The sequence below is a fragment of the Phalaenopsis equestris genome, unplaced genomic scaffold (assembly GCF_001263595.1).
Source record: "Phalaenopsis equestris unplaced genomic scaffold, ASM126359v1 Scaffold000002, whole genome shotgun sequence".
Taxonomy (NCBI): Eukaryota; Viridiplantae; Streptophyta; class Magnoliopsida; order Asparagales; family Orchidaceae; genus Phalaenopsis; species Phalaenopsis equestris.
This window is the reverse complement of record NW_018164444.1, coordinates 4537774-4565206: the sequence shown is the minus strand read 5'-3', so window position 1 is coordinate 4565206 and position 27433 is coordinate 4537774. Positions and strand designations below refer to the sequence as shown.

Sequence of the window (27433 nt, the reverse complement as noted above, 5' to 3'; positions counted from 1 at the left end):
CCAGCCATATAAGCCTCGGAGAATAGCTATCTGCTGTGGGGGAACAGAGTCGCGAGCTAAGACGATGGATTCCTCCTTATCTATTTCTCCGTTCTCCTCTTTGCCGACCAAAATTTCTCCTGTAAAAATCCCGAGGTACGTTTTAAACCTTCTCCTCCTCCATTGCATTCCCTGTGTTTCCATGATAATTTTTTATACCCCTCTCAATTTCCAATTCGATATGAACCGTTTGTAGAAATTTAGGTTTGGTCTCAAGCCCCAAACGTGTTCATTGGATGAGCTTTCTTTCCTGTCCCACAAGGCTTACCTAGGGTTAGGTTTTTCTGGCTGGGTTTTTGGCTGGCTAGCTCTAGAAGAATTTTGTTAGTGCTTTTTTGTGAATGTTTGAAGGATAAACATGAGTGTGATGATGCCAATGGCTCATTTCTTTATTTATTACTTTCATTTTTTAAATGATGTAGTCATTATCGAAACTGATATGAGAGTAAGATCTAGCAAGAATGTTGCTAACCAGCAGGGTAGACTGACCATGCGTGGGGATGCAGAAATGGTAAGGTGAGAGTACACCCTTGCCTAAGGTCAACAGTAGAGGGGAATCCCATTGATAAAGATTGACTAGTGCACGTCAGAAATACGTGAGTGTATCCAAGAAACAAAGAAAAGGGGAATTCCCTTGAGTAGCAATCTGTCTATTTTTGAAGAATTTTGATTCGGTTTTATGAGTGAAAAGGCATCACATTTTTCAATTTGTTGGCAAGCAGCTAGGCAATGAATTTGTAGATTGAATTGCAGAAATTTCACCTGCAAGTGTTGTTTGTGAAAAATGAAGAATTGTCTTGGCCATAGTTTTCTTTGGCAGCTTTTTACAAAGAAAGAAGTGATTAACCACATCACATACACTTTTAACAATCACATCCCAAGAAGATGAGAGGAATTAAAAAATAAAACCGTCATGCCAAGAGCTGAGTTTATGAGAGAATCAAATATAACCTGTTTGATTCATCATTTGAAATTGGGTAGTTAAGGTCTACAATAGGTGAGTAGGGTTGACCATCTGTTGGGATGACATGATTATGTGGTCAGCAGAAATATTACCAATTTCTGAATCGAATTATAAAAATCGTTTTTGGTGAGAGCCGTGTGTGTGGGCGGGTTAGGGGGGTTTGTGTGTGTGCGTGTAGAAAATTCATTAACATTGAAAAGTTTAATGGCTAGGATTCTGGCGAACTTCTTCTAATTTATAATAAAAAATTCTTAAAGCTTGTTTTCACTTAGATGTTTTACAAAGTACTTTTGAAGTTTTTTTTTTCATGCGTTGTTAGGGGGATAAGGGAATTGGGAACAAATATATTGAAATGAAAGAGATGTTACAATTAAACAAAAAGAAAGAGTTACAAAATTAGAAACATACTTCCAACGTTGGAGAAACTACTTCATTTTTAGCCAGATGCAAGCAAAAAAATTGTTTTTTGTTACTATGTCTTTTTCAAGCTTTTTTTCCTATTGCCATTATTTGACAAATTTTTTATTTATATGCCTAAAACTTGATGGCCACAATCTCTTTACTTTTATCATCTCTAGTAGTTTCTACTTTTCTTCCTTCATCTTCACAATGCTATATTTCTCTAATCATATAGGAAATTGGAAATAATAGCTCAAATATATTGAAATGTAAGAGATGTTTCAATGCTACAAAAAGAAAAATTATTGCAAAGTTAGAGAAGTACTTCCAACATTAGAGAAGCTACTTCATTTCTAGCCATATGCAAGGCAAAAAATTTGTTTGTTACTATGCTATTTTCAGATTTTTTTTTCCTATTTCTATTTTTTAACGGGTTTTTCATTTATATGCACAAAACTTGATGTCCAGGATCTCTTTATATTTATCATCTCTAGTAGTTTGTATTTTTCTTCCTTAATGTTCACTATGTTATATTTCTTTAAGCATAGTGTTTTTTATCATCTCTAGTAGATTTGACTTATGTTAAAAAAGACAGCGTTAGACCTAGAAATACTTGGGCATATTGTATAAAAAATGATCTTAATTTATTAGAATTGAATGAAAATATGACACTCAATATGACACAATGGAGAAAAAGGATTCATGTAGCCAACCCCACTTAGTGTGATAAAGGCTTGTTGTTGTTGTTTTTGCTTTACTTAATACAATGAAATGGTTCTTTATCTTGCTGAAAGTCTCTTACATTTGAAATTCTTTTTAGTTGTAAGGATCAACTGTATGAGTCACTTATTAAATTATTTTTAATTGAGTCATTTTATTTTATATACTTCTCTTCAAATTGTAGAAGATTGAACAAGAGGAGTTTGTCATGTACATTTCTCAAGAGAGTGAACGAACAACCAACACGTATCTGGGCAGTTCCAAATGTATGCTTCAGGGCTTCAACATCTATTCTGATAAATTCTCATTTGAAAATAGTCAAGTTTAGTTAGGTATGTTCTGATTAAATTATGAACTCAATAAATGTTGAAAAATTATGCTGGTTTACTTTCTATTGTTGTTTTTATTGATATTTTAGGAGGAGTAATCTAAACACTTCAACTAAACTTAAAAAGGTTAATATTATGAAATATCCACTTGAATTGTTTCTTTTGATTTCATTATTTCTTTTATGAAACTAATAATATTCTTTATGTATCAGTAATGTCATTTGGGGGCTTAAACGAGATGATGGTTTTCATTCAATTCCTTATCTTTGAGTGTTCTTAGTGATGAGGGAAACAAGCTCAGGAAATGCTTCCTTGAAGTTCACAAATATGCATTAGTTGTCATGGAGAAAAGAATTGGTGGACATTATATGTTACATCATCCAAATTTCAGTAATATTGTTTTGATTTCATCAGCTTTGGTGGATTCTTTGATCTGAGGAAAAATAGAAAGGTAGTTTTTTTTCTTTTTACTTCAGGTTAGGTTTTTAAACAAAAGAAGGCCCAATATGAGGGGGAGGCATTTGAAGATGATTAAGTAAATCAATCTTGCATTCGTGATAATTCACACCAGTGTATCATTAAAAGCAAGAAGAAACTACTTCGAAGATATGGAAAATTCTATGATCAATGGATGCTCAATATTAATGGAGTTTTCTTAGCGTGTGACATATACATGTACTTTGGACGCCGCTCATTGGTGTGAAGTTCAAAATCACTTGGCTTGTTGAGGATGCACGTTGTTAGACTTTAAAATTTTCAAATACTGTTGTAGGAAGCACCAAGTGATTATCTCTTATTTGTCTACAAATAAAATATCATCAAATTAAATGACAAGAAATTTTCTAATGATGGTTTGCAAGACAGTTCATAATTTTCGTGAAGGTTTTATGTGTATTCCTTAATAAAAAGGCTTCACCAATCATTCATAAGAGTCATATTTTATTTAAAAAACAGTTTTCTATTAATTAACTTTATTTTCTAACTTAACGATATTCTTGCAAATCAATTTTATAAAATATCACAATGCTATTCATTATATTTGACATCTCAACCAAATGATATATCAAAAACCTATCTTTGATGATAATTTTATTGATGACTCTATTGTCATCATCCAACTACATATTATTTTGGTGTAAGAAAATTAAGTATAACTCAACATGCTTTTCTTAATAAACCGTTAAAGTAATTTGTGAACATGTCTCTGATGTTTAGCATGTTTTGTTGGTGGTATTAAATTTAGAAATTGTTTAGGACAAATGGTTTTAAAATTACCCACACATAATTATCATCATGTAAAGTCAAAAAAATAGGTACCATATTATTGAATTCTATAACTACTAGAGCTTAGATCACATCTGCTTTCTTGCCCCCTTTCACAAATGCAATTTTACTCTGATTATTCATATAATACTGTATTTGAAGCATTAGATTCTTTTGTAGATTTAGCTTTATTTTGCGCTTTGTAGGCTTCCAAATCGCCGTTCTCCTATTAGTCTTAAAAAAATACGTTAGACCTTCCTAAATAAGTAATTTCTTAATTATGCAATTAAAGTCAGCTCAAAATAATTTATGCAACGTCCATTGGCAGAATATCACACTTGATATAGCTATAGCTATTTTATCTACCTAAGCTATTTATTATGGTTATGAATGTTGTTTAAGTTTCAAATCCATGCATTTTAGGGAATACTTCGATACATCATTCATATGGCTCCATTATCAATTATAAGCTTTCCTTTACATTTGAAAAAAAGTTACAGTTCTCTTTCAATCAAATTCAATATTAGGAATAATTGTGATGCATCAATATCATTCAATGAATTACTAACTAATGCATTCTCATAATCACTAATATCTTAATCACACTAATGAACTTTATTTGAATCATTGGTTTCATTATCTTTCTCTATATTTATATGTGTTGATATGCATATCCATGGATCACATGACTTACCCACAGATTAGGAAATCATGGGTTCGCTGCTACATTCGAGGAGAGAAATTATTCTCTCTTTAATTATCCATCAATTCATTTTATTTCTTTCCTTCTTATCATGATTATTTGGATTTTCCTTCTAATTGTATGAGATATAGTTTGAGCTGTATATATTTGTTATTTGCTTGTATCAGTTCATTGAAAAAATTATAGTTTTTCCTCAACTAAATTCTTTCTAAATTTCACATGGTATCAGATTAAGGAAACAAATCCTAGCTCTTCTTTTAGTCGTCAGAGCATCTTCATCAGCCGTCAAGCAGTCAGAATCTTCCATGCAGCCATCAGAATTCCTCCAACCTACTTGCAGGCCTCTGCTCTTGTTGTCGTCCTCTTTGTCTCGGACTCTCCTCCTCCGGCTCTTTCTTTGCTTCTACAGCACCTAGCAACCTCTGTTGAGCTTCTCTAGTGACCTCTAATCGGTCTTCTCCTTGCCTTAGCAGGACCCAACTAGCTCTGTCGAGCCTTTTGGCACGACAACCCTTCTACTTAATCATCACAACACCCCTAGCCAACTCTAGCAGAGGGATACTTGGGAATTTCTCTCTACTAGGCTTCTTAGAATTGAGCATATGTCTGTTGGATTTTCTCTCTCTGGTGGAAATCCTAAATCTTAGACACCCAACTTTTTAGTTTGTTTCTCTAGTGAAAATTTTGTGTTGTCAATTGACAGTTTCTGCCTCCAGTGGAAATACTTTGTCACCAACATATGTTTTTCTTTTCAATGGAAATCTTATTTTGATGACGGACAATTTCTTTCTTTAGTGGAAATCTTTTGTCGACGATAGATAGTTTCTATCTTCAGTGAAAATCGTCATGATAACTAAGTATGGAATGAAGTTACTTCTGACCTGAAACAAGAATGACAACATCTGATATTTTTGCCTGCATTACCAATCACAAAATACACAACAGCAATTTCTTTAATTGATCTCAATTTGTGTTCATGTACATCTGTGGTATAGGTAAAGAGAAACATATTCAAGTTTTGACAACTATCTGAGTTATTTAACATTAAACTAGATAACATTACTTGCAATAGGGTGGGTTGAATGTTACTCAATACTTTAATACTCTATCTAAATATCGGCTCTAACTAGATATATATGAAACATACATGTGAATGCACTCACAATACTATTATTTACAAAACTATTTGTTGAATAGAAGCAAACAATTAAGTTCCTTCTAGGGTTCAACAAAAAACTTGATGAAGTTAGAGGAAGAATCATGGGAACCAAACCTCTTCCCTCAATTCGTGAAGCCTTTGCTGAAGTACCGAGGGAGGAGAGCAGGAAGAAACTCATGACGGCAAGTAATTTCATTGCATCAACTTGGTTTTGTACACTTACAAATCATCTCATGATAACAAGTCAAAGAGGAATGCTTCTTGGGGTATGAACATTGCAAGAAGCTTGGTCATCAGAAGGAGAAGTGTTGGAAAATTTATAGGAAGCCTATTGATTAGAAGTACAACAAAGTCAAAGGTGATGAGGAAAATCAAGCAAACACAACGTTAAAGGAAGATGAGTCTTGTGAACATAGTCCATTCTGCAAGGAACAACTTGAAGCTCTCTAAAGGCTTATGGGTCAATATTCAGAGCCTTCTACCAACCTTCTAACACATGAAGCTAGCCTTCTATCTATTCTTGTTGTTCTCAACGGGAAGAATCAACCATAGATAGTGGAATATGTTGCTCCCAACACCTGATATTATTTTTTCTATGGGTGTAGTGAGCCAACGTATGAACGATCTAGATGAAGATCATTTAGAAGTGGTCTTTTGATCTCTAAGATACTTAAAGATGATTGTAGGTCATTGATTGATATTAAAGAAAAATTATAACTGTAATATTGAGATATACACTGATGATTGTTGGGCAGAACTGACTGACAAAATATCTACCATGGGTTATTGCTCATTTGTATGAGTTAATCTAGTTCCTTGGAGAAGTAAAAAAAACAAGCTGTGGTGGCAAGAAGTAGTGCAAAATCTGAGTATCTTGCTATGACCCGGGAACCTGTGAAGGGATGTGGCTAAAGAAATTTTTTATGTTACTACACATGGAGAGCAAAAACACTATTAAGAGATTCGGTAATAGGCAATCAACCATCAATATTTTAAAGAATTTGGTACACCATGATCGAACCACACATATATAAATTGACAAACACTTTCATCTTTGAGAATATCAATGGAGGGTCGTCTAACTAAGTAATATACCAACTCAGTACTATATTGTTGGCTTTCTTACCAAAGTCATTCCTCGATACCACTTTAGTGATCTCAGCAGTAATTTTGGAATGTATGTCATATACAACCCAACTTGAGGGGGAATATTGATATACATATTCATGGACCACATGGGCTCATCATGGTTTAGGAAACTGTGGGTTCACTACTACATTTGAGAGAGAGAAATTATACTCCCTTTAATTGTCCATTATTGTGTTTTATATCTTTCCTTTTTATAATGATGAGTTGAATTTTCCCTTCAATTGTATGAGGGTTAATCTGAGTTGTATATTTTTGTTATTTGCTTGTATTAGTTCAATGAGAAAATCAGAGAGTTTTTCCTCTAAGAAAGTGCCTCAGATGTTCCACGATATGCATTTTTATTTCAATCATACATGTCAATGATGCAAAAAATGGTTTGACATTCATTGCGTCTCGCCCTTGGTTCCTTTTGCATGGTGCGGAATGACGCTTGTTATTTGTGCCATGCATTAACATTATCGCATGATGTGTTGCTCCTTACGACACACGTTAAATTGACTTTTTGGATTTAATATGAAAAAAATATTCATAATAATTCATTTCTTTTACATTTGCATATATATCGTTTAAAAATTTATTATTTATTTAAATAGCACTTCAAAATTACTAATACTATTTTTGTAAGTAAAATACTTTAAATTCTAATATTTTATTGTGATTATGATAATTTTATATATGTAAATATTAAACTTTTGGCGTTGAATATATAAATATATAAAATTGTGTATTATAAATTTCATAATGCACACACACATATACATGCATGTTGTCGGTTAAATTTTTGAAAGCTAATAATAATTTTAAAATTTAATTTAAATATAAGAGGTATATATTTTTTGGTTTTGAAAGTAGCGTGTTTTAATTTTTGAAAAAAAATGTGACCAAATGGATCTCATTCGTCCAATAGTTTGCATAATCGTGCCTGATACCGTGAATACTGCACATTTCCGAAAGGTGAATGTATATCTCGGCGGTAGACCCAATCCTGCAGACTAAGAGATTTGTGACATCCGTTTGACCTGCAAACCTTTTTATGTGTGACCAACAAGTTCCTCTATTTAATATAAATATTAAATATGGTTTATTTTACCTGGATTTTAAGTTCCCTATAGAGGGCCAGAGGCAAGCCCCTATAGTTAATTACATTCCAAATGACTAGAGTCACTTGAGAAAACTCTCAATAATGATCAAAGTTATTAGTCTTCAAGATTTCAAAGTTTAGGTTTTCACGATAGGAGATGTAAAAACAAGTGGGAGTGACTCAAATTAGAACAGTTATTTCAAGTGTCCAAATAAAGGGACAGGTAGGGGATGTCACAGATTTTGAGGAGAAATCTCAGTGACTTCCCAGACTATCCTACTCTGTGGCTATGTTTTGAAGAAAATGTTATTTAGGTGTCTAATCCTGTCATTTTATTGTTTCGGCCTTACATTTGCATAATATCTGATTACACAAATAACCCACAGATATAAGAGGGTTTACGTCGTGTCACACGACAACCTCGAAACCTAGGGCGAGTCAGGACTTACGTTGCATAACATGGTTGTAAAGGAGCCTAAAAAATGATAAGAATTTACGTCGGGCTAGACAAACTACCTCAAAGTCTGTGGGTTGTTATTTAAACTATGAAAGTGATTGTTGAAGAAGATCTTCTTGATGCTCGGTCTGAGTTTCTCGTCATGCTGGACACGAATTTGCTCCAAGCTCCTGTTGTAGCGATGACTCCAGGGTTTAAGTGTTTGAGATTAGTGGTTTATGCTTCACAGTTTTGATGTCAAAGTTTGATTTTGTCTTGTTTTTGTTTTGGTTAACATGCAAAATAAGCAAATTGTAGGTAAACAAAAAATACTTGAGAAGTAAAATGCAGTAAAGTAAAATATTGTGGATAAACTGTAAAAGCGTACTTGGGCATCTGCTATTATTACGTGATTAATACTACAAACATAGTATGATTTGCAGTAGATTTAAACACACTTGCAAGAAAAATAAATAAGGCGAGAAAAATCAGCATAAAAGTCAAAAAAACGAGTCGTAGAAATCATAAGCAAAAGAAACCCTTAGCCACATATGAAAAACCAAGACTGAGTGTAAGACATTGGTAGAAGTTGAGGCTCAGAGATGAACTTTGTGCTTCCCGATCTTGAACAGGAGTTACCAACCCGACAATCTACAGAAGACAGTTCTTAACCTCAATTCAAGTGACTAGTCGTGGACCTTTATAAATTTTCATAGAAAAGTTCTTTGATTTTCATGCAAAAGCTGTTGTTTAAGTCCTTTTTATGCAGAGTTCTTTTTAACATGCAAAAGAGATTTTTGTTTTATTTTTGTAAATATTTTGTAAAGTCGTGTAGTTCACATGTTTGTCACTCTAATCGTGTTGAACTACTGACAACCTAAGATCGTCGAAGTCAACGATCCCACCAAGAATCGGCGAATAGTATCAATATCATTGATTTTTTTCTTCTTTTTATTGAAGATCCTTGAGGTAGGAAATAGTATTCTAATAATCCACTTTGTATCCCTCGTTTAAGCACACATAAGCATTGTCGTCATCGCCCTCACCACCTAGACCCTAGACTTATCCTAGTCCGATGATCCATATGTGGCGTCAACAAATTTCCCCAATTGTCAGGAGGATTTGAGAGTAATATCCAAACTCAAATCCTGGTGTATTGGGTTTCACTGTAGGTTAAGTAAGTGCATGAATTCCACTATTGATTTAATTAAGGAAGCATGAACTACGTCTCGGTGCATTCTCATGTCTAGTGTCTTAATCAGTTTGTGAATCAGGTTCAAGTGCCAAGTGTCATTATTTATTCAAAAATTAGATGGATGAACGCTCACTTAGGGTGTGCTCCTAAAATCTAGAAAGCCTACACTGAAAAATATGTGGATGAACTCTCACCTAATGTGTGCTCCTAAAATCTAAGAAGTCTACGCTGAGAATTAGGTAGATGGGCTCTCATCTATGGTGTTCTCCTAAAATCTAAGAAGCCTACGCTGAGAATTAGGTAGATAGACTCTCATCTAGGATGTGCTCCTAAAATCTAGGAATTCTATGCTGAGAATTAGGTAGATGGACTCTCACCTAAAGTGTGCTCCTAAAATCTAGGAAGCCTATACTTTAACTTGTGCTTAAAGTGATTTAATGTGTTCTACCCTCAATTAAGTGTTTTCTAACGATTTCTCAAATATTTCTAAGTGTCTTCTAAGTAATTATATCAGAAATTCTCGTTTTTTGACTTAACAATTTAACAAAAATAACAAAACAAACGAAAAAGAAGGTTGATCCACTTCCAAAATTAACAAATCCAATGTGGAAATAGCAAGTGAATCAACCTAAAAGTGTTTAAAATCTTTCAACAAGTGTAATTAAATAGACTCCCGAGAAGATTACTTAAATTTGTTCCAAGACAGTGCTTTGATCGGTCCAAGTCTTCCAATTCAACATAAAAAGAAATGAGATCCAAAAGCCACAAGAGACTCAGAAAAGTGCAGCACAAAAGCCACAAAATTGAACCAAAAAGTGCAACCCACAAGCCACCAAGCGGACCCAAGAAAGTGCAGACCCAAAAATCGTGCATTTAAAGGCTTCAAAATTAGTGTTTAAGGGCTCCAAGATCAGCCCACAAAAGCAGCACAAAATTGTACATAAATTGCCCCAAATCGACCCACAAAAGCACCCCAAAATAGTGCCAAAACAGTGCCAAAACGGTGCCCAAGCTGCTCCAAAGCCAGCTCACAAAACACCCCAAAACAGCCCTTAAACTCGCCTCAAAACAATGTGCAAACCTCTCAAAATCAGCCAACAAACGCACCCCAAATAATGCCCAAACAGTGTGTAATTAGCCCAATAAAAGGAGTTTACAGTCTCCTAGATTGCAGCGAAATCAGCACAAAAAAGTTCCTAAAACATCATTTAATTACCCTCCAAACAACATTAAAACAAGAAGTAAAGTCCCTCAAAATCAGCATTTAAAAGGGGCACAAAGCCCCCCAAAACAGTAGATGAATTAACACCAGAGTGACATATAAGGCCTCCAAAACCAGCAATGTATAATATCCAAACGGTGAAAGAGTCGAGGCAAAACAGTAAGAATGACAAGCTAGAACGACATCCCAATCCTTCTTCCAAACAACGATAATACCGATCAACCGGCCAAGAAGAATCGAATAAAAATTTGCACGCATACCCCACAATTCCTTTGTGTTAACATATCTCCAAACTAGACTTCAATTCTTACATTTATACCACCCCAATCTTTTGTGTCATGTCAAAACAACATCGATACGGCTTCTAGTGCATGTGCGCGAAGATGTGTATGTAGAGGGATTAAAACTTAAGGTGTTAAAAATGTAAATCCATGAGAATTATGTGGTACGTATGTGAATCCTTCTGAAAAAAATTAGCAAGTTCCAGTAAAGAATATTGGAATAATTGAAGAGGAAAGACTCATTTCGGAAAAAGTTCACATCCAATAATTCATGGTTGAAGTAAGCAAGCCCACAATTTTAACAACCATTAAACATTATCTTGAATTTACTGAAGAACGATTCCATTTCCCCATGCCCACACAAGATCATTGTAACACTAGCATATCAGATGATTCCTAGATAAAAGCAAGTAAACATGGCTAATGCAATTAAAAGAACAGTGGATAATTAAAACACACAAGATAAAGTGCCATGGATGATAAGCTTACTGAAACAACCAATCATAAAGCACTCCAAATTGACATAACTTACTCTTCAGAAACCTAGGCAAAGCATGCTTAACAAAATTCTAAGCACATTTCAGTGATATAAATCCTTATGGCTCCAAACAGTAACTCTAAAGAAGAGCTAAGATCCTAAGACTTCACTAAAAATGAGGTCAGCACATGCGTATATTTATACATACATAAATATGTACATATATGGGGAAAAAATCTGTTCATATTATGTCGTTTGCATGATAGTATGTTTCGGTTGTTCTATGATGATGATGAAAATTATGATTTATGAGATTATAATGATGTTAATGAAAGAATAAGTGGTGTTTTACTTATATGATAATGATAATAATTCTTTGGATGGCCAGTTTAATTGTTTATGAAAATGTTAAAAAAGTCACAATATTTTGAATTTTAAGTAATTGAGATATTGAATGCTTAAACTTAAGTATTATTTCTACTATTTTTATTATCATATCAATTTTTTTCATATTTATCTATATTTTTAATAATTTTTAATCTTTGGCATCTTATTTAAAATGGAGTTTGGCTCTCATACGCTATATGCTATGGCTCTACAGGGACCTTTGCACTATAGTCGGCTATTCGCCATTGAAAAATATGACCTGAACACCAAATAATATAATGGTCAATTTAATGATACTTAAAAATATACTATATGTTCAAAGTCTCATGCATGTTGAAAGCATACTCAATTAAATCTACTCTTATAAAGCATATTACTATCTTAAATGATCCAAAAATGCAACAACAATTCATCAAATCTGTTTCTGTTCAATAACAATTTTGGTTCCTTTTTTTTAGATTTAATTCATCAAGTAAATACTCGAGATAATCAAGATATGACAATTATGCGTGTGTGTGTGTGTGTGAATTTAGCTTTGCCAAGTAATTGCATTTTTTGCAAATTAAACTTGTCATTTATTAGACATGATTTGTTATTTAAACAAGTTGTTTGCATCTAATAACAAGTTATTAAAAGCATTAAGATCAAGATTTTCATCATAGATAAACACTCCAACCTGAACCTTTTCTAATTTTTTTTTCCCGCACATTTTTTATTTTTTTTATTCACACACGCATATTGAATATGCAAGGCCTTGAATCCTTGACCTCTTAGGTGAAAGACACCTCTCAAACACTAGCCCAAGGTGGCTTGCATGCCTGAACTTTTTTTAGTTATGTCATCATAAATATTAAAATTTTGATGCATATTATTTCCATAGGCATTATTGTTAAAGTTGTTGATTCTATCAAGAAGATGTTCTTATCTCCCACGACTATTAAATTTTAAATGAATTGTTTCATAAATGTGATTGAAATCCTCTTTAGGTTCACGTGTATAACTTGATTAGCCTCCAAATCATCAACTTATTTTAACCAGATTAATATCCCACATGTTTGATATTACTTTTTTAGCAACTTATTCAATTAATGTCATAAAGTAGTTAGAATTATAGTTCTTTGATCATATGTTTAGCCTCCAAATCATTAACTTATTTTAACCAGATTAATATCCCACATGTTTGATTTTACTTTTTTAGCAACTTATTCAATTATTGTTATAAAGTAGTTAGAATTGTAGTTCTTTGATCATATGTTAAGTTATTCTGATATTAGCCTCATTTCTATGTGACACTGGCACAAGCTAACTCTTATATCAATTGATACTGGATGACTCATGCTTAGGGATTTCTAATGCAGTTAATATAGTATGTAATTTGCTTTCATACAAAAAAAAGTTTCATGATTCATAGTTTGCGAGTTAATACAACAATTCATTTTCTGTAATTCAAAACAAGTGTTAACAAAGTCGAAGCCCAATTGATAGTTAAATGATCATAAAGAGCTGAGAATTTGAGCAATAATTTAAAAAAAAAAAAAAAGAGTACAAACAAATTGCTCTCAAAATTAATTTCCAGCGCATAACTCTTTGGCCAATATCAAGAGCACTGTACTAACCAATATAAATTTATTTAGAAGAAATGGGCAAAGAATGAAATTATCACTGTAAATAAAAGCAACCCTCACTCCAATACGAGAAGATGAGCTAAACATAAATTAGGTAATCATGCATGTACCTTATTATAAGGAATCACATATTGAACTTGCAGTCATGAGATTGAAACTAGAATGAAAAAATGTATTTAAGCTAAAATTGTGATTTACGGCCCCAAACCATTATTTATATTCTTCATAATTTATGTTTGTTGAGAGGATTGTTATAGGATCAATCTTAATTTAAGATTAGATTAATCCCAATTTATTTTTAAATCCCAAATCATCGACCCATAATCAACTTAATTTAAACTTTCAAATCGAGCAACTCTAAACCAAACCCATGCCAACACCTACCAACAAATGCAAAATACCACCATACTAGTCCGCTACTGTATCCACAATTATCAAGCCAAACAACACTAAAACGTCTGCAATAGATGTCCCCAAGTTTTTTTTTTTCATTCGTTTTCTATTAGTTCCAAATTCCAACACTTCAACCTGCACCACCTAGAGTATTTTCAAAGATCATTGACTTCAGTTAGTGTCTGATTGCTTGGAAAGATTAGTTAGTTTGATTCCATATGTTCCAAATTTTTCCAATTTTAATTTGATGCCTTAAATTTCGTTTGAATGCATGCAGTTGTTATATGTTCAATAGATTTTAGAGTTTTTTGGGATCAATTTAGTTTTTTGTTTTTATTCTTGTTTTTCTTTTTTTATTGAAAATTGCTAACTTTGAGAATAGAACTAGAGTAAATCTTTTTTATGCAAAGAGGAGTGTAAATACTCATTTCAGGATCTTCAAGTAAGAAAACAAATAAAAACAAAATAAATGGAAAAAGGAAATTAAATAAAAGCAAGTCAAAACAATTAATACAAAATTCTGCATATTAGTATTATAATATTCTAGTACTCCCTCTCAAGTTGAAGCATGGATGTCATTAATGTTTAATTTGAATTTGAAATCATCGAACTACGGTCGAGGAAGATTCTTTGTGAGAATATTTGTCAGCTGGCCACGCCACTAGATGACACAAATAGATGACACAAACGGAACAAAAATTTTCCCGGACTAGAGCTTTTCCTTAATGAAGTGAAAGTCAATCTCAACATGCTTGGTCGATCATACTGGACCGAGTTGTGAGCAATGTTAATGACAACCTTGTTATCACAGAACAACTAGAGGGGAACAGAGCATGATGCGTAACCAGAGAGTTTCACAAATTCCCAAGGACATGGATCTAAATTCGGCTTCTGCACTACTTTGAGTAACTACAGACTATTTCTTGTTTTTCCACATAATCGGGTTTCCTCACACAAATGAGCAGTGCCTTGAGGTAGATCACTAATCACAGACGGACTCGACCCAATCCGAGTCTGTGTAAAATGCCATAGAATGAGAGGTGTGGCGGAAAAAAAACAAACTTTGGCCCAGTTTGCTTTTAATTAATGGAGAATCTGGTAGACATCTTGAAGGTAGTGCTTATAGGGATAATGCATGAATTAACTGACTATCCCAACAACGTGGCATATTTTGGGGCTTGTATGGGTTAGGTATATGAGTATTCCCATAAAGCGTTTGTAGTGAGTCTTGTTTACAAGTACTGCATTTGAATCATCAAGAAGTTTTTCATGGGGATCCATCATGACAACCATTGGTTTGCACAGGAGACGATTGTTCTCTGTCAAAAGGTCAATCACATATTTCCGTTGAGACAGTCAAATACCCTGAGATGACTGAGCAACTTCTATGCCTAAGAAGTACCGGAGAGATCTCAAGTCCTTCTTTTCAAAGGAAGCGACAAAAATGTCTTTCAGATACTCCAATGTTGGTTGATCATTATCTGTGTGAACAATATTGTCAACATGAACAATAAGGATAGCTGCCTGGCCGTTGGAGGAATGTCGGAAGAAAAGAGTGTGGTTTGAGTGAACCTAAGTGAATCCATGGCCTACAACCACCTTTGTAACTTTCTCGAACTATTCTCGAGGTGATTGCTTCAATCCATAGAGGGATTTTCACAGTCCATATTTGCCCCTGGGATGCAATGGAGTCAAAGCTTGGAGGAAGATCCATGTGTATACCTCCTCTATAAGATCACAATTCAGGAGTGAATTCTTGACATCAAGCTAGAATAAGGGTCAATTAAGATTCACTGCAAGAGATAAAAGGACCCGAATGGTGTTTTAATTTAGCAACTGGAGCAAATGTCTCCTCATAGTCAATTTTGTATGTTTGTAAGTACCTTTTTAGCGACCAATCGTGTTTTGTTGTGTTAAAAAGATTCATCAAATTTAAAATTAATGCTAAAAATCCATCAGCATCCCACTACTTTCTTGTCCCGAGGAAGATCAATAATGTCTCAAGTATGGTTTCGTTGGAGGGCACATCTCCTCCATGACGACAGCTATCCAGACGGGGTATGCCAATTCAGCCTCAATAGTAGATTGAAATTGATAATTGGTCAGAGTCGTAACAAATGCTCTGTAGGTTGGCGATAATCTGCGAAGAGATGTAATTTATCATTGGATAGAGAGAGCATGTCCGATTAGGTACCTTACTAGAGGAACTGACTTCCTCATTTGGATTAGGAGCCGTGTCGGGGATGTCGTTCATAGGGGATTTAGAATCTAGCAAGGGATTAACGAGCTCTAGTGTAGGTGCATTAAAATGAGGACTTTGAATGTAGACACGGAGAGTGGGATGATGTGTTGGTGGAACCAAAGGGGCAGAGGGCTCCTTGGTGGTAGGAGTAGTGGATGGAACCACGGGAATTAAGGGTTCCCTGATGGTAGGTGACTTGAGAGGAACATCTACGGAAGTAGGGTAAGGAACAGTGTCCAAGAATTTGAGCTCCCCTCCACTAGAGGCAGAGTTAGGATAGTAGGAAACACTTTCAAAAAAGGAGACACTAGCACTCACATAGACCTTATTTTTGGTAGGGTCAAGTCATCGATACTTCTTTTCAGTGGCAGAATACCTGAGAAAAATATGATGTATGGATCTTCTATCAAGTTTACTCAGAGTTAGTGCCGTGTTCCGAACAAAGACTGCGCACCCAAAAATTTTGTGATATAAAGTGGAGAAGACTCGATTGTTAGGAAAACAGGATTTTAAGAAGGCTAAAGGGGTACGAAAGTTATGAATTATTTAGGAAACTATATTGATGAGATAAGTGGTGGTAAGGATGACATCATTTCAGAAACGTTTTGAGACATTAGAGTGAAACATAATAGAGCAAATAACGTCGATGAGATATTAGTTTTTTTCTCAGCTACCCTATTTTGTTGAGTGTGGTACACGAGCTATGATTGAGGATGTCGTTATTCACTAAGAATTCTCCTAATATAGAATTAAAAAATTCTTGATTATTGTCAGTTCAAAGGACTTGAATATGGAATTGGGTCAAAATGAAGGTATGAAAATTTTTAAAAGTGATAGCAGCTTCAGATTTATCTTTAAAAATATAGACCCATGTCATCCTAGTGTGATCATTTATCAAAGGAACCACCGTTTATTAGTGTAGCTAAGAATGCGAGAGGGCCCCCACAATTCACTTTGAATAAGAGAGAAATGAGCGGAAAGCTTGTAATTGTGGGGTGGATAAGGAATACGACGTTTAGCTAACTGACAAGTTTCACATTTGAAATTAGAAAGATTTTTATTAGTAGAATTCAATAAATACAATTGTTTGATACTGGAAACTAAGATGACTCAAACTAAAGTGTAACAATATAATAGAACATTCAGTGAACTGAGATAAACTGCAACTACTGGGTTGGGCTTGTGGCAATAATCATAAGTAGGATAACCAACCTGAGGTTGAGAACTAGTAGAGACCAAGGCGGATGCTTCGGCCGACAGAGTAGAAGCACCAAACAGGACAAGTCTCCATCTCTCTTCGCAACGAATCTTAGTGGAAGGAACAAGCGCCGAAGGAAGAGGATCCCGACCAAGGATACGTCCCTGGACTGTGTCAAGATCTTTGTTGAGGCCCGCCAAAAATTGGGACATGCAGTCCATTTTTACAATTTTCTGGAGGAGATTCCCAAGTATAGTGATAATCTAAGCCACATTCTATCCATAATGCAACTAAGTCATTGTAGTACTAGGTCATGGTCCTAGATCTTTGTTTTGCCTCATGGATTTTCATAGACATCTCAAAGAGTTGGATGGAACTCTCTACATCCGAGCAAGTATCACGGACTGCTGTCCAGAGGGCACTAGCGGAATGAAGGAACATAGATGATCGACCAATCAAAATCTCCATGGAGTTGATCAGCCATGACATGACCATTGAATTTTCCATTTCCCAAGCTCCATATGCTGGGTCAGTCTTTGGAGGTTCACGAATCACACTAGTGAGATGACCAAATTTCCCACAACCTTTGATAAACAAAGACACACATTGGGACCATTGGAAAAAGTTAGACCCATTCAATTTATGATTTGTGATCCATAAGTTCATGTTGTTTTCTGGTCCTTTAGTCTGCATAGAAATTGAGATTGGCATCGATCCTCCGATAGATTCAAGCACATTGTCAGAAGATGGCTTTGTGGTGGAGAAGCCCACCTTGATTCCGACTGATCCAAAATATTGGGATGCCTAGACATGGGAAAATTTTGGCTGCAGGAGAGAGAACCAGCAAGAGAAGATCCTGCAGGGGTAGCTACGCCTTGGGGAAGGAGCTCCGACGATCCAGGAGATAGACTCGGCCGACTGAAGGAGGATTCGATTGCTGGAAGGAATTGCTAGCCGCTGGAGGAAACAAAAACATCACTATTATGGTTCCTGTAATAAAAATAGCGCTAGTATGTTCTAGTGGGTTGGACTAAGGGACATCTAGTCACTGGATCGAACAGCTGGCCGCTGGAGGAAGATTCAACGCCTGGAAAAATCAACACCTGGAGGAATTCTCCTTGACAATATTTTGAGCAAATAGGCTGAATGCCTTTTCCTTTGCTTTCATTCCAATAAATAGTAGTTTGTACAATCTATTTTAGGTATATAATATTCAGTATAATCTAATTTAAGTAACTTATTTAATACATATTCATAATCTAAATATTCAGCTAAAAAGGAGAGAATTCGTGCAAATATAATATTTTCTTCTTTGCATTATTGCGAAGAAGAAAACTCTATTATGATTTCTTATATTTCTGATTGATATCCCCCTTCAATTGATGTTGGCTGGTCAAGAAACATCAATTTGCTGACAAGAAACTGATGACGCTGTCAAGAAAGAGCTTTAGTAAATATATCAGTCGTTTGAAGATTAGAAGTGATATGAGGAATGATATGAGGAAGAGATATATAGGCTTCTCGAATGGAATGACAGTCCACTTCAATGTGTTTTGTGTGTTCATGAAAAACGGGATTATCATCAATCTGAATAACACTAGTATTATCTGCATGAAGAGAAGTAGACTCAAGCTGAGGAAAACCAAGCTCAGCCAGCACGCCACGAAGCCAAATGATTTCAAAACAAGCACAGGACATAGCGTGATATTCTGATTCAGTAGATTACTTAGACACTCGATCTTGTTTCTTGATCTTCCACGAGATTAACGAGTTGCCGAGAAACATGCACCATCCAGTAATAGATCGGCGCGTATCAGAACAACCAGCCCAATCAACATCACTATAGGCTGTTAAAGTGATAGGAGACTTTGCAGGAAAGAACAAACAACAATGAGAAGTGCCTTTCAAATATCGAATAATACGTCGAACTGCAGCTAAATGAAAATGTGTAGGGGCTTGCATAAATTGACTAACTTGTTGCACAACAAATAAAATATCGGGACGCGTAATATTCAGATAATTGAGACTGCCGACCAATTGTCTATATAAAGATGGTTCAGATAGAAAGTCACAATCATTCATCCAAAGGGGTATCAGTGGAGCGACCATCTTGAAGTCTTGAAGACCAGCCAAAGCAATGAGTCCTTTCGTATAGTTGTGCTGATGAAGAAAAATTCCAGTGGCAAAAGAGCGAACCTCGAGTTCTAAGAAATAAGTTAATAACCCTAAATATTTCATATGAAAAAGAACCTTGAAGACGTTTCTGTAGCTGAGACATCAATTGATCATTAGATCCTGTGATGACAATATCATCAACATATCCTAATAATAAAACAATTCCCTTGTTAGTCTTGCAAAGAAATAATGATGAATCATACTGGCTTTGAATAAAAAAGAAGCTAAAAAGGGTATTGCGAAACTTTTCAAACCAGACCCGTGGAGCCTGTTTCAAACCGTATAGAGACCGTTTGAGCTTACAGACGTCATGTGAAGGTGTAGAAAATAAGCCTGGAGGAGTCATATAGACGTCTTCTTTGAGATCCACATGTAAGAATGCATTCTTAACATCCATTGCTTTAAGAACCTGTTTTTAGATGCAGCAATAGATAACACCAGTCGGACAGTTGTCATTTTAGCCACAGGATCAAATGTTTCGTCATAATCAATCTCGTATTCCTGTCGATTGTCAAGAGCTACCCAATCTTCTGTCGATTGTCAAGAGCTACCAATCTTGCCTTATATCTGTCAAGAGAGCCATCAGATCGGAGTTTAAGAGAATAAACCCCAATGCAACCAATGGGTTTAACGCCTGTAGGACATGAAATAATATTCCATGTGTGATTGTCTTGAAGTGCCTGAAGTTCCTCTTTCATGGCTTTGACCCAGCAAGTCTGTTTAATAGCTTGAAAATAAGAGGTAGGAACAATAGTATTAGTTAAAATTACAGAATACCCATATCTATCTGGAGGGCGAATACGTCGGGTTGATCGACGAATACTTAGTGGAGCAATTTATGGATCAAGGTCGGGGAGGATTAAAGGTGAAGGGGGCAGACATCGTGTGTAGACAATGTCTGGCTTGAACTGTTTATCAGTAGAAGAATTATCAAATTGTGGAATTATAATTGTATCTGATGTGGACATATGATGTTGAAAGTAATATTCATGTTCAAAGAAAATCACATTTCGAGAAATATGTCATCGACTATTAATCGAATCATAACACACAAAACCTTTATGATTAGGACTGTAACCCATAAAGGCACATCGGACTGACTGTGCTGCCAATTTATGACGTTCATGAGCAGGTAGATGAACAAAACATACACATCCGAAAGCATGTAGCGTGTGATAATTAGGGTGTTTATCAAAAACTCGATAGTAGGGAGACTCATACTTCAATTGTTGAGATGATAAGCGATTAATGAGAAACTGCAGTAGATAGAGCTTCAGTCCAAAACTTAGCTGGAACAGAAGATTTTATCAGTAATGTGCACACGGTATCCAATAGATGTCGATTTTTTCGTTCAACAACTCCATTTTGCTGCGGTATATAGGGACATAACGTTGTGAAACAATCCCTTTGTTCTGAAGAAATGCTTGAAACTCATGAGACATGTATTCACCGCCATTGTCAGAACGTAAGATTTTAATGCGAGCGGAGAACTGAGTTTCAACATATGCTAGAAATGTTTGGAATACAGTAAATACTTCTGTTTTTGTACGTAAAAAATAGATCCAAGTAAATCGACTGTAATTATCAATAAATGTCACAAAATATCTATATTGAGCATGTGAATTAACTGGTGTAATTCTCCAAACATCACTATAAATAATGTCAAAACATTTATTGGCACGACTGCTTGAAATTAGAAAAGGTAATGTCTTGTTTTTTCCAAGTTTACAAACAGAACAATCAACTATTAAATTCTTATCTGTATAAAAAACATCACTTTTATGTAAATAATTCAACACCATATCATTTGGATGACCTAGTCTTTTATGCCAGATGTCTGCCTTATTCTCAACAACTGAAGATACTAATGAAAAATTCTGAGGAACAGTAAATTGTAATGGAAACAGTCTGCCCACTTTAGGCCCCTTCGCTATCACCTTCCCCGACACCTGATCCTGCACAATACAACTATCACGAGAAAAATGTACTTCACAGTTATTATCCACAATTTGACTAACAGAGAGTAAGTTAGTAGATAATTTAGGAGAAACCAAAACATGTTTGAATGATGAGTTAATATCACCAACTGTATCACCAACTGTCGTAATTAAAATATTATTTCCATTAGCAACCTGAATATGTTGAGTACCAGTGTACGGTTGTTGGTTATGCAATAGCTCAGTTGTGCTAGTCATATGCTTTGTGACGTCTGAATCAACAAACCAAGGAGAAGTAACTGAAGAAATAGTTTTACTTTTCCCTTGAAGGCCGAGAGCATAAAATGCAAAGAGAATCATCTGTTGAACCATATAGGGTGTGACAGTTGATTGATTATTGTCAGCAACAGTAGAAGTCGAGACAGGATTGTCGGATACCGTGGCATGAAGTGCTTGTGGTTTGCGATTTTGGGGTCGTGTTGGGCACTCCGTAAGAGTATATCCCTTTTGCTTGCAATAATTACATATTTTATTTTCACAATTCCGTAGCACTATACTGGCCCCTTCCCTTTGGTATTAGCAGCATATGCAACATTAATTATTTCCGATGATCCACTTGTTGTACTGATAGTAGCTTGTGTTGTCAATCTTTGTTCTTCGCGTAATAATTGCCCAAAACAAACATCCAAACATGGAACCGGATCTCTAGTCAGCAACCCAGCTCGAGCAGTTTCAATTTCAAGTCTCAATTTCATTAAGAACTGATCACGACGACTTTCTTCATGAATGACTTGAAGGCTGGCTAAGTTCTCCTTTGACACTTTAACATAAACAATATCAGTATATTCGCTCCATAAATTTTAAAAACCAGAATAATATTATTCGATTGAAAGATTATCCTGACTATAATTACTCATGTCAAGTTCCAATTGGAAGCGTTTCGCAGAATTATCTTGATTATAAACGCGCTTTAGGTATTCCCACATTTCTTTAGCTGTGCCAAAGGATCGTAAATTGTTCATCATATGAGCCTTAATAGATCCCAAAATCCAGTAAACAATATGTGCATCATTTGCTTCCCATTGACCAAGATCTTTTGTCTCAGTAGGGGTTGGGGTAAATCCTTCAATATGACCCCAAAGCTCCTTCCCTTTTAAGAACATTCTGAGTTGAAATTCCCATGCGGCATAATTTTTTTCCATAAATTTGATAACTAAGATTCAGAAGACATTTTTAAAATAAATAAAATTCAAATCCAAAGGCTGGGTCTTGACGATCGATCGAACGATCTTGATCGGGAGAGATCGAGGTAGAGATCGAGGCACGGTAGATGCGAAGAACGCGGAGTGGATGCGAGATGCGAAGATCGAACGAGCGGGAGCGAGATGCGAAGATCGAACGAGCGGGAGCGAGATGCGAAGATCGAACGAGAGGGAGCGAACAACAGATCGGAGCGAACGACAGATCGCGGCAGATGACGAAACGCGGCACAGATCGCGGTGACCGACAGGTATCGCGGTGACGAGCGAGTGGAGATGTCCGAAGATGCCGCACCAGAGGAGAAGAAAAGTCCAGAGATCCGACAGGTATCTCTTCAAAGGTATCGCGGTGAAGAGAAGTCCAGAGATGTCCGCACCATAGCGAGCGGAGATGTCCGGAGATGCCGCTCTAGTCGTAAACTCAGCACCAGAGGTCCGATCGAAGGCGATCGGCTTGAAGCAGCTGTAGAACTCAAACAAAGCGAACGAAGATGCCGCAGAACTCAAAGACAAGAACGACCTCTCCGATGAGGAAGCAGTCGAAGATGCCGGACAAAGATAACAAAAGCTAAAATTTCAAGGATTCAAGCTCTGATACCATGACAATATTTTGAGCAAATAGGTTGAATGCCTTTTCCTTTGCTTTCATTCCAATAAATAGTAGTTTGTACAATCTATTTAGGTACATAATATTCAGTATAATCTAATTTAAGTAACTTAATTAATACATATTCATAATCTAAATATTCAGCTAAAAAGGAGAGAATCCGTGCAAATATAATATTTTCTTCTTTGCATTATTGCGAAGAAGGAAACTCTTTATTATGATTTCTTTTATTCCTGATTGATACGAACGACTAACATTTGGACGAAAATCAAGTCGCTACAGAGGAAGTCCCCCGATATGCGGAGGAAGGCTTAGCCGTTGGAGGAAGAACCTGCCCCTGGAGGCCAGCAGACGGCTGGCTAGTGGAGAGACCTGGTAGCTAGATTAGAACCTAGCTCCGATGTCATGTTAACTTTGAGAATAGAACTAGGGTAAATCTTATTGATGCAAAGAGAGGTATAAATACCCATTACAGGATCTATTAGTAAGGAAACAAATAAAAATAGAATAAAAGGAAAAAAAAAAAAGTAAATAAAAGTAACTGCATTCCTTCGTCACTTGATTACACGAGTTTATTTTTGCTTACTCAACAGAATTCTCAAGGAAAACGAAGTTCAAGCGCTGAGATTATGATGGTGGATCCTTTGGAAGCCAAACGCTTAGCTGCGAAACAGTTGCAAGAAATTCAGGCTAAAGAACAGCTAAGAGTAAGTGCAGCTGACACAGCTAGTCTTCAAAAGTACTATTTTCTTGTATGGGCAATTGTGTATCACTCAAATATTGCAAATTTGCAAAACTAACATCCAACTATCTTTATTCTCAACAATAATAGAGCGCAACTTGTATTTTTTGCTTTCGTCAAAATCTCAATGATTTGATCATGACACTTGCAAAGATAGATAGATTTTGCGTTCCCTTTTTTGTTGGTAGATGTTTGATTGTAAGTCGGCATGATTTTGGTCATATTTGATAATGCTTCCTTATTTGTATACATTGAGTTTGCATCATAAAAGTTGATCAGTCTTACTCTGAACTCGTGTGAGTTTTAAAATTCAATATTCATGCATAAATTAGGCGCCATTATATTTACACTATGAAGTATTTATGGTGAGCTTATTATATACCACATTCGCTCCCAATAGAGTGCCTCACACATGAAAAAACACAGGAAAATTTTTGGAAATGAAGCTTTGTTCTATGAAAGGCTTTCCCTCTGCTATCTCCTGAAAAAATGCGGCCTTATCAACAATAAGAGCATTCTGTTCTCACCTTCCTATAAAAAAAAAAACTTAGAAATTTAATTTTCATTCAACCTTCCAATAAAGCCTCATTTTGTTCTTTATCATTATATATTCTCTTTTTTCTCCTCTCCATCAAATTAAATCCTTTTAAATGCAGAGGCGACGCCGAATTGAAGCAATTAATGGTGCATGGGCCATGATTGGCTTAACTGCTGGCTTGGTTATTGAGGGTGAAACTGGGAAAAGTGTTTTATCTCAGGTGAGCCTGAAACTTATATTGTTGTTCCAATCAATATAATATCTGAAGCAAACTGTAACTAATTACTTGTGTTTTATTTCATTTTCAGCTGGGTGGATATTTGGATTCCATCTTCAGCTTCTTCTTCAATAGATAGATAGTTTACAGTTCATTCTTCTTATTGCAGTGAATTTTTTCATTTTATTGAATATATTGTTTTTTGTCTACAGAAGCTGATACATTATTTCATCAATATTTACATGAAAATACAAATTTGTGTCTCAAACTTTCTGCTAATGAAAGTTGGTGCTCTTGCTACAGAAGCTGCTATTTGACTTGTTTATGAGCTAGTGGATTATGCTCAATGAGTTCGGTTTATGATTTAGGAGCTTTGAGCATAGGATAGTTTATTTAGTCAAAAGTCAAAAATATATTTTGACAAATTTTATAAACGGTGCATTTGCATGAGTACCACCAAATTCTTTTGTATTTACATATCTTACACCTAAACTTTGATTTTTAGATTTATGCCACCTATATTTTTAGCATCACATGAAAATATTACTATTTTAATTTTTAAAAAGTGAAATGAATTTTAAGGTGACATATATTTGACATAAATTAAGTTATTAATTAAATTATAGAAGGAAATTTAACATGAATCTCACGCAATTCCTATAAATTTGCTTTTAACACCTGAAGTTTAATAATTACTTTTACAGCATTTTTCTGTCCTAAAATAATTTAGTGAAAGATGTATATTTTATTTTAAGAAGTTAATATTTGTGATATTTTGAAAGTCGTCAAGTATTTGAGTGTCGTGTATGTAAATATGAAGTATTTTATGAAGTATTTGATGTTAGATATGTAAATATACAAGAATTATATAATACATATTTATAAGGCAAAAATGTAGTTCATATTTGATTATTATTTTTAAGTTTCTTATGATTAATGCCATTTTAAGTGGATGGTTTTCATGTTCATTTCCCATGTAAAGTTTCATTCGAATGGTCAGGCGTTACAACAATGTGAATTTAATAGGTAAATTGACACTCATATCGCACATTTCTTACGTGTATACATATCTAGCAACCAAAGTTTGATTTATACATTTATAACACTTTAATGTTCTAATTCGACGCATAAAAATGTGCATGTCTGTTTTTTGATGTGCTGTTAAAGATTTGAGTGGTATATATATATATATATACATAACAAAGTTTAGGGGTTAGATATGTAACTACATATGAATAGTGGGATGTATGAAAATGCTCCTATTTAAAATATTTTTGAATTTTAAATATTTATAACGAAATAGTTCCTACTTCCTACATAAAAAGTTAAATATAAATTGTTTGATTTACTCTAACTTGAATCCCTGTGAAAGCAAAAATTATTATTCTTCAAATATAACAATGCAAAACTTTTTAAGTTTTATTAATATAACAAGATTTAAAAATGGAGTTGAGAGAGAATATTTATTTGCATTTAATAGAGAGAGAGAGAGAGAGAGAGAAAGAGAGAGAGAGAGAGCTTAAAACCCTCTTTACACAAGTCAAGGATCCTCTATTTATAAAAATAAGAAAGAAAGATAATATAATAAATATCCTTATTTTATGGAGGGCGGTACAACATATTTCAGTCTTTCCTTGCTCAGATTTGCCAATATAGAACTTTTTCATTATTGGAGCTCATCGCCGTCAAGAGGCCGACTAAGAGTGGCTGACCGACCAGAGTCATTTGGTTGACCCGATGTGGTAGGCTGGCTAGGGTGGGCGATCGACTAAATTATTTTGGTTGGCCTAATGTGACTGGTTGGCTGATAGTGGGCAACAAATTGAATTATTTTGGCTAGATCATTGTGGTCGGTAGGTTGGTGGTGGCTGGCCGACTATGTTGGTTGGTCGACTAAACTATTTTGGTCTGCCCAACATGGCTGGCTGGCTGGTGGTGGTCGGCCAATTGGATTATTTTGGCTGGACCAATATGGTCGGCAGGCTGGTGGTGGCTGACCAACTGGATTATTTTGGTCGGCCCAATGTGGTCGGTCGGCTGAAGGTGGTCGGTCGGTTGGAGGAGAATGACCAGTCCAACAGGCGCGTGGCTGGTGGTGCAGCTCCGACAACGACGATTCCTTTGGCTCAACGAGGGCAGTGACATTTTCAGACTATACCTAAAGCCTCCGAATATTTTACTTTTAGAAGTGAAGCTAAAATAAAAATAAAATTCTCATAAATACAAAAGAATAGATGTGATCTCTTGAATCAATATATGGACTTGGTTTTTAATAGTCCTTTCGTTAGCTTTAGATGTTTTGATCTTGAGGCTTGATTTTTTATTAGTCTTCTTTTGATACTTTTTTGATATTTTTTGAGATTTTTTAGGGTTTATTTCTACCAAACTCAAGCCTTACTCTTTGCCTGTCTCTTTTGCACTTCTTGGTACATCGCCTACAACGGGTTGCACCTTTTGCCGGGTCTTAGGCGGATCTTGTCGCTGCTTTCACGGGGGTAACCACCAAGACTCGCGGATGGAGTGATTTGCATCGTACATTGCTGGAGCTTGTGGCTATTGGGCAGGGAACCACCATTCTAACTTTTTTTGAGTCGAGTTTCAAGATGAGGTTTGGATGCTTTGAGTGTGAGGTAGACTTTGTTGCTCATCGCGGAGGAGAGACTTTAGTAGGAGAGATTTGTCTTTTTTTTTTTTT

General features: G+C 35.3%; 1 protein-coding gene across 3 annotated transcripts; it reads left to right on the top strand.

Annotated features, from left to right (window-relative positions):
• On the top strand, positions 1 to 25017 carry LOC110032196. 3 transcript variants are annotated; one of them, XM_020735753.1, is made up of 5 exons: positions 1 to 135; positions 2310 to 2388; positions 23835 to 23948; positions 24640 to 24741; positions 24830 to 25017. In XM_020735753.1, exons 1-5 carry the CDS (start codon positions 65 to 67, stop codon positions 24875 to 24877), a joined length of 414 nt encoding a protein of 137 aa, XP_020591412.1. In that variant the 5' UTR covers positions 1 to 64; the 3' UTR covers positions 24878 to 25017. The 3 variants fall into 3 exon arrangements, with proteins under 3 accessions (XP_020591412.1, XP_020591403.1, XP_020591421.1); XM_020735744.1 differs by having other exon boundaries at positions 2307 to 2388; XM_020735762.1 differs by lacking the exon at positions 2310 to 2388 and having other exon boundaries at positions 70 to 135.
• Positions 25018 to 27433: the final 2416 nt, after the last annotated feature.

Coding starts and splice junctions, on each gene's coding strand:
- LOC110032196 (XM_020735744.1), top strand. CDS start 65: ATGGATTCCTCCTTATCTATTTCTCCGTTCTCCTCTTTGCCGACCAAA. Junction 136..2,306: donor TCTCCTGTAAAAATCCCGAG/GTACGTTTTAAA, acceptor TTCAAATTGTAG/AAGATTGAACAAGAGGAGTT. Junction 2,389..23,834: donor GTATCTGGGCAGTTCCAAAT/GTATGCTTCAGG, acceptor CTTACTCAACAG/AATTCTCAAGGAAAACGAAG.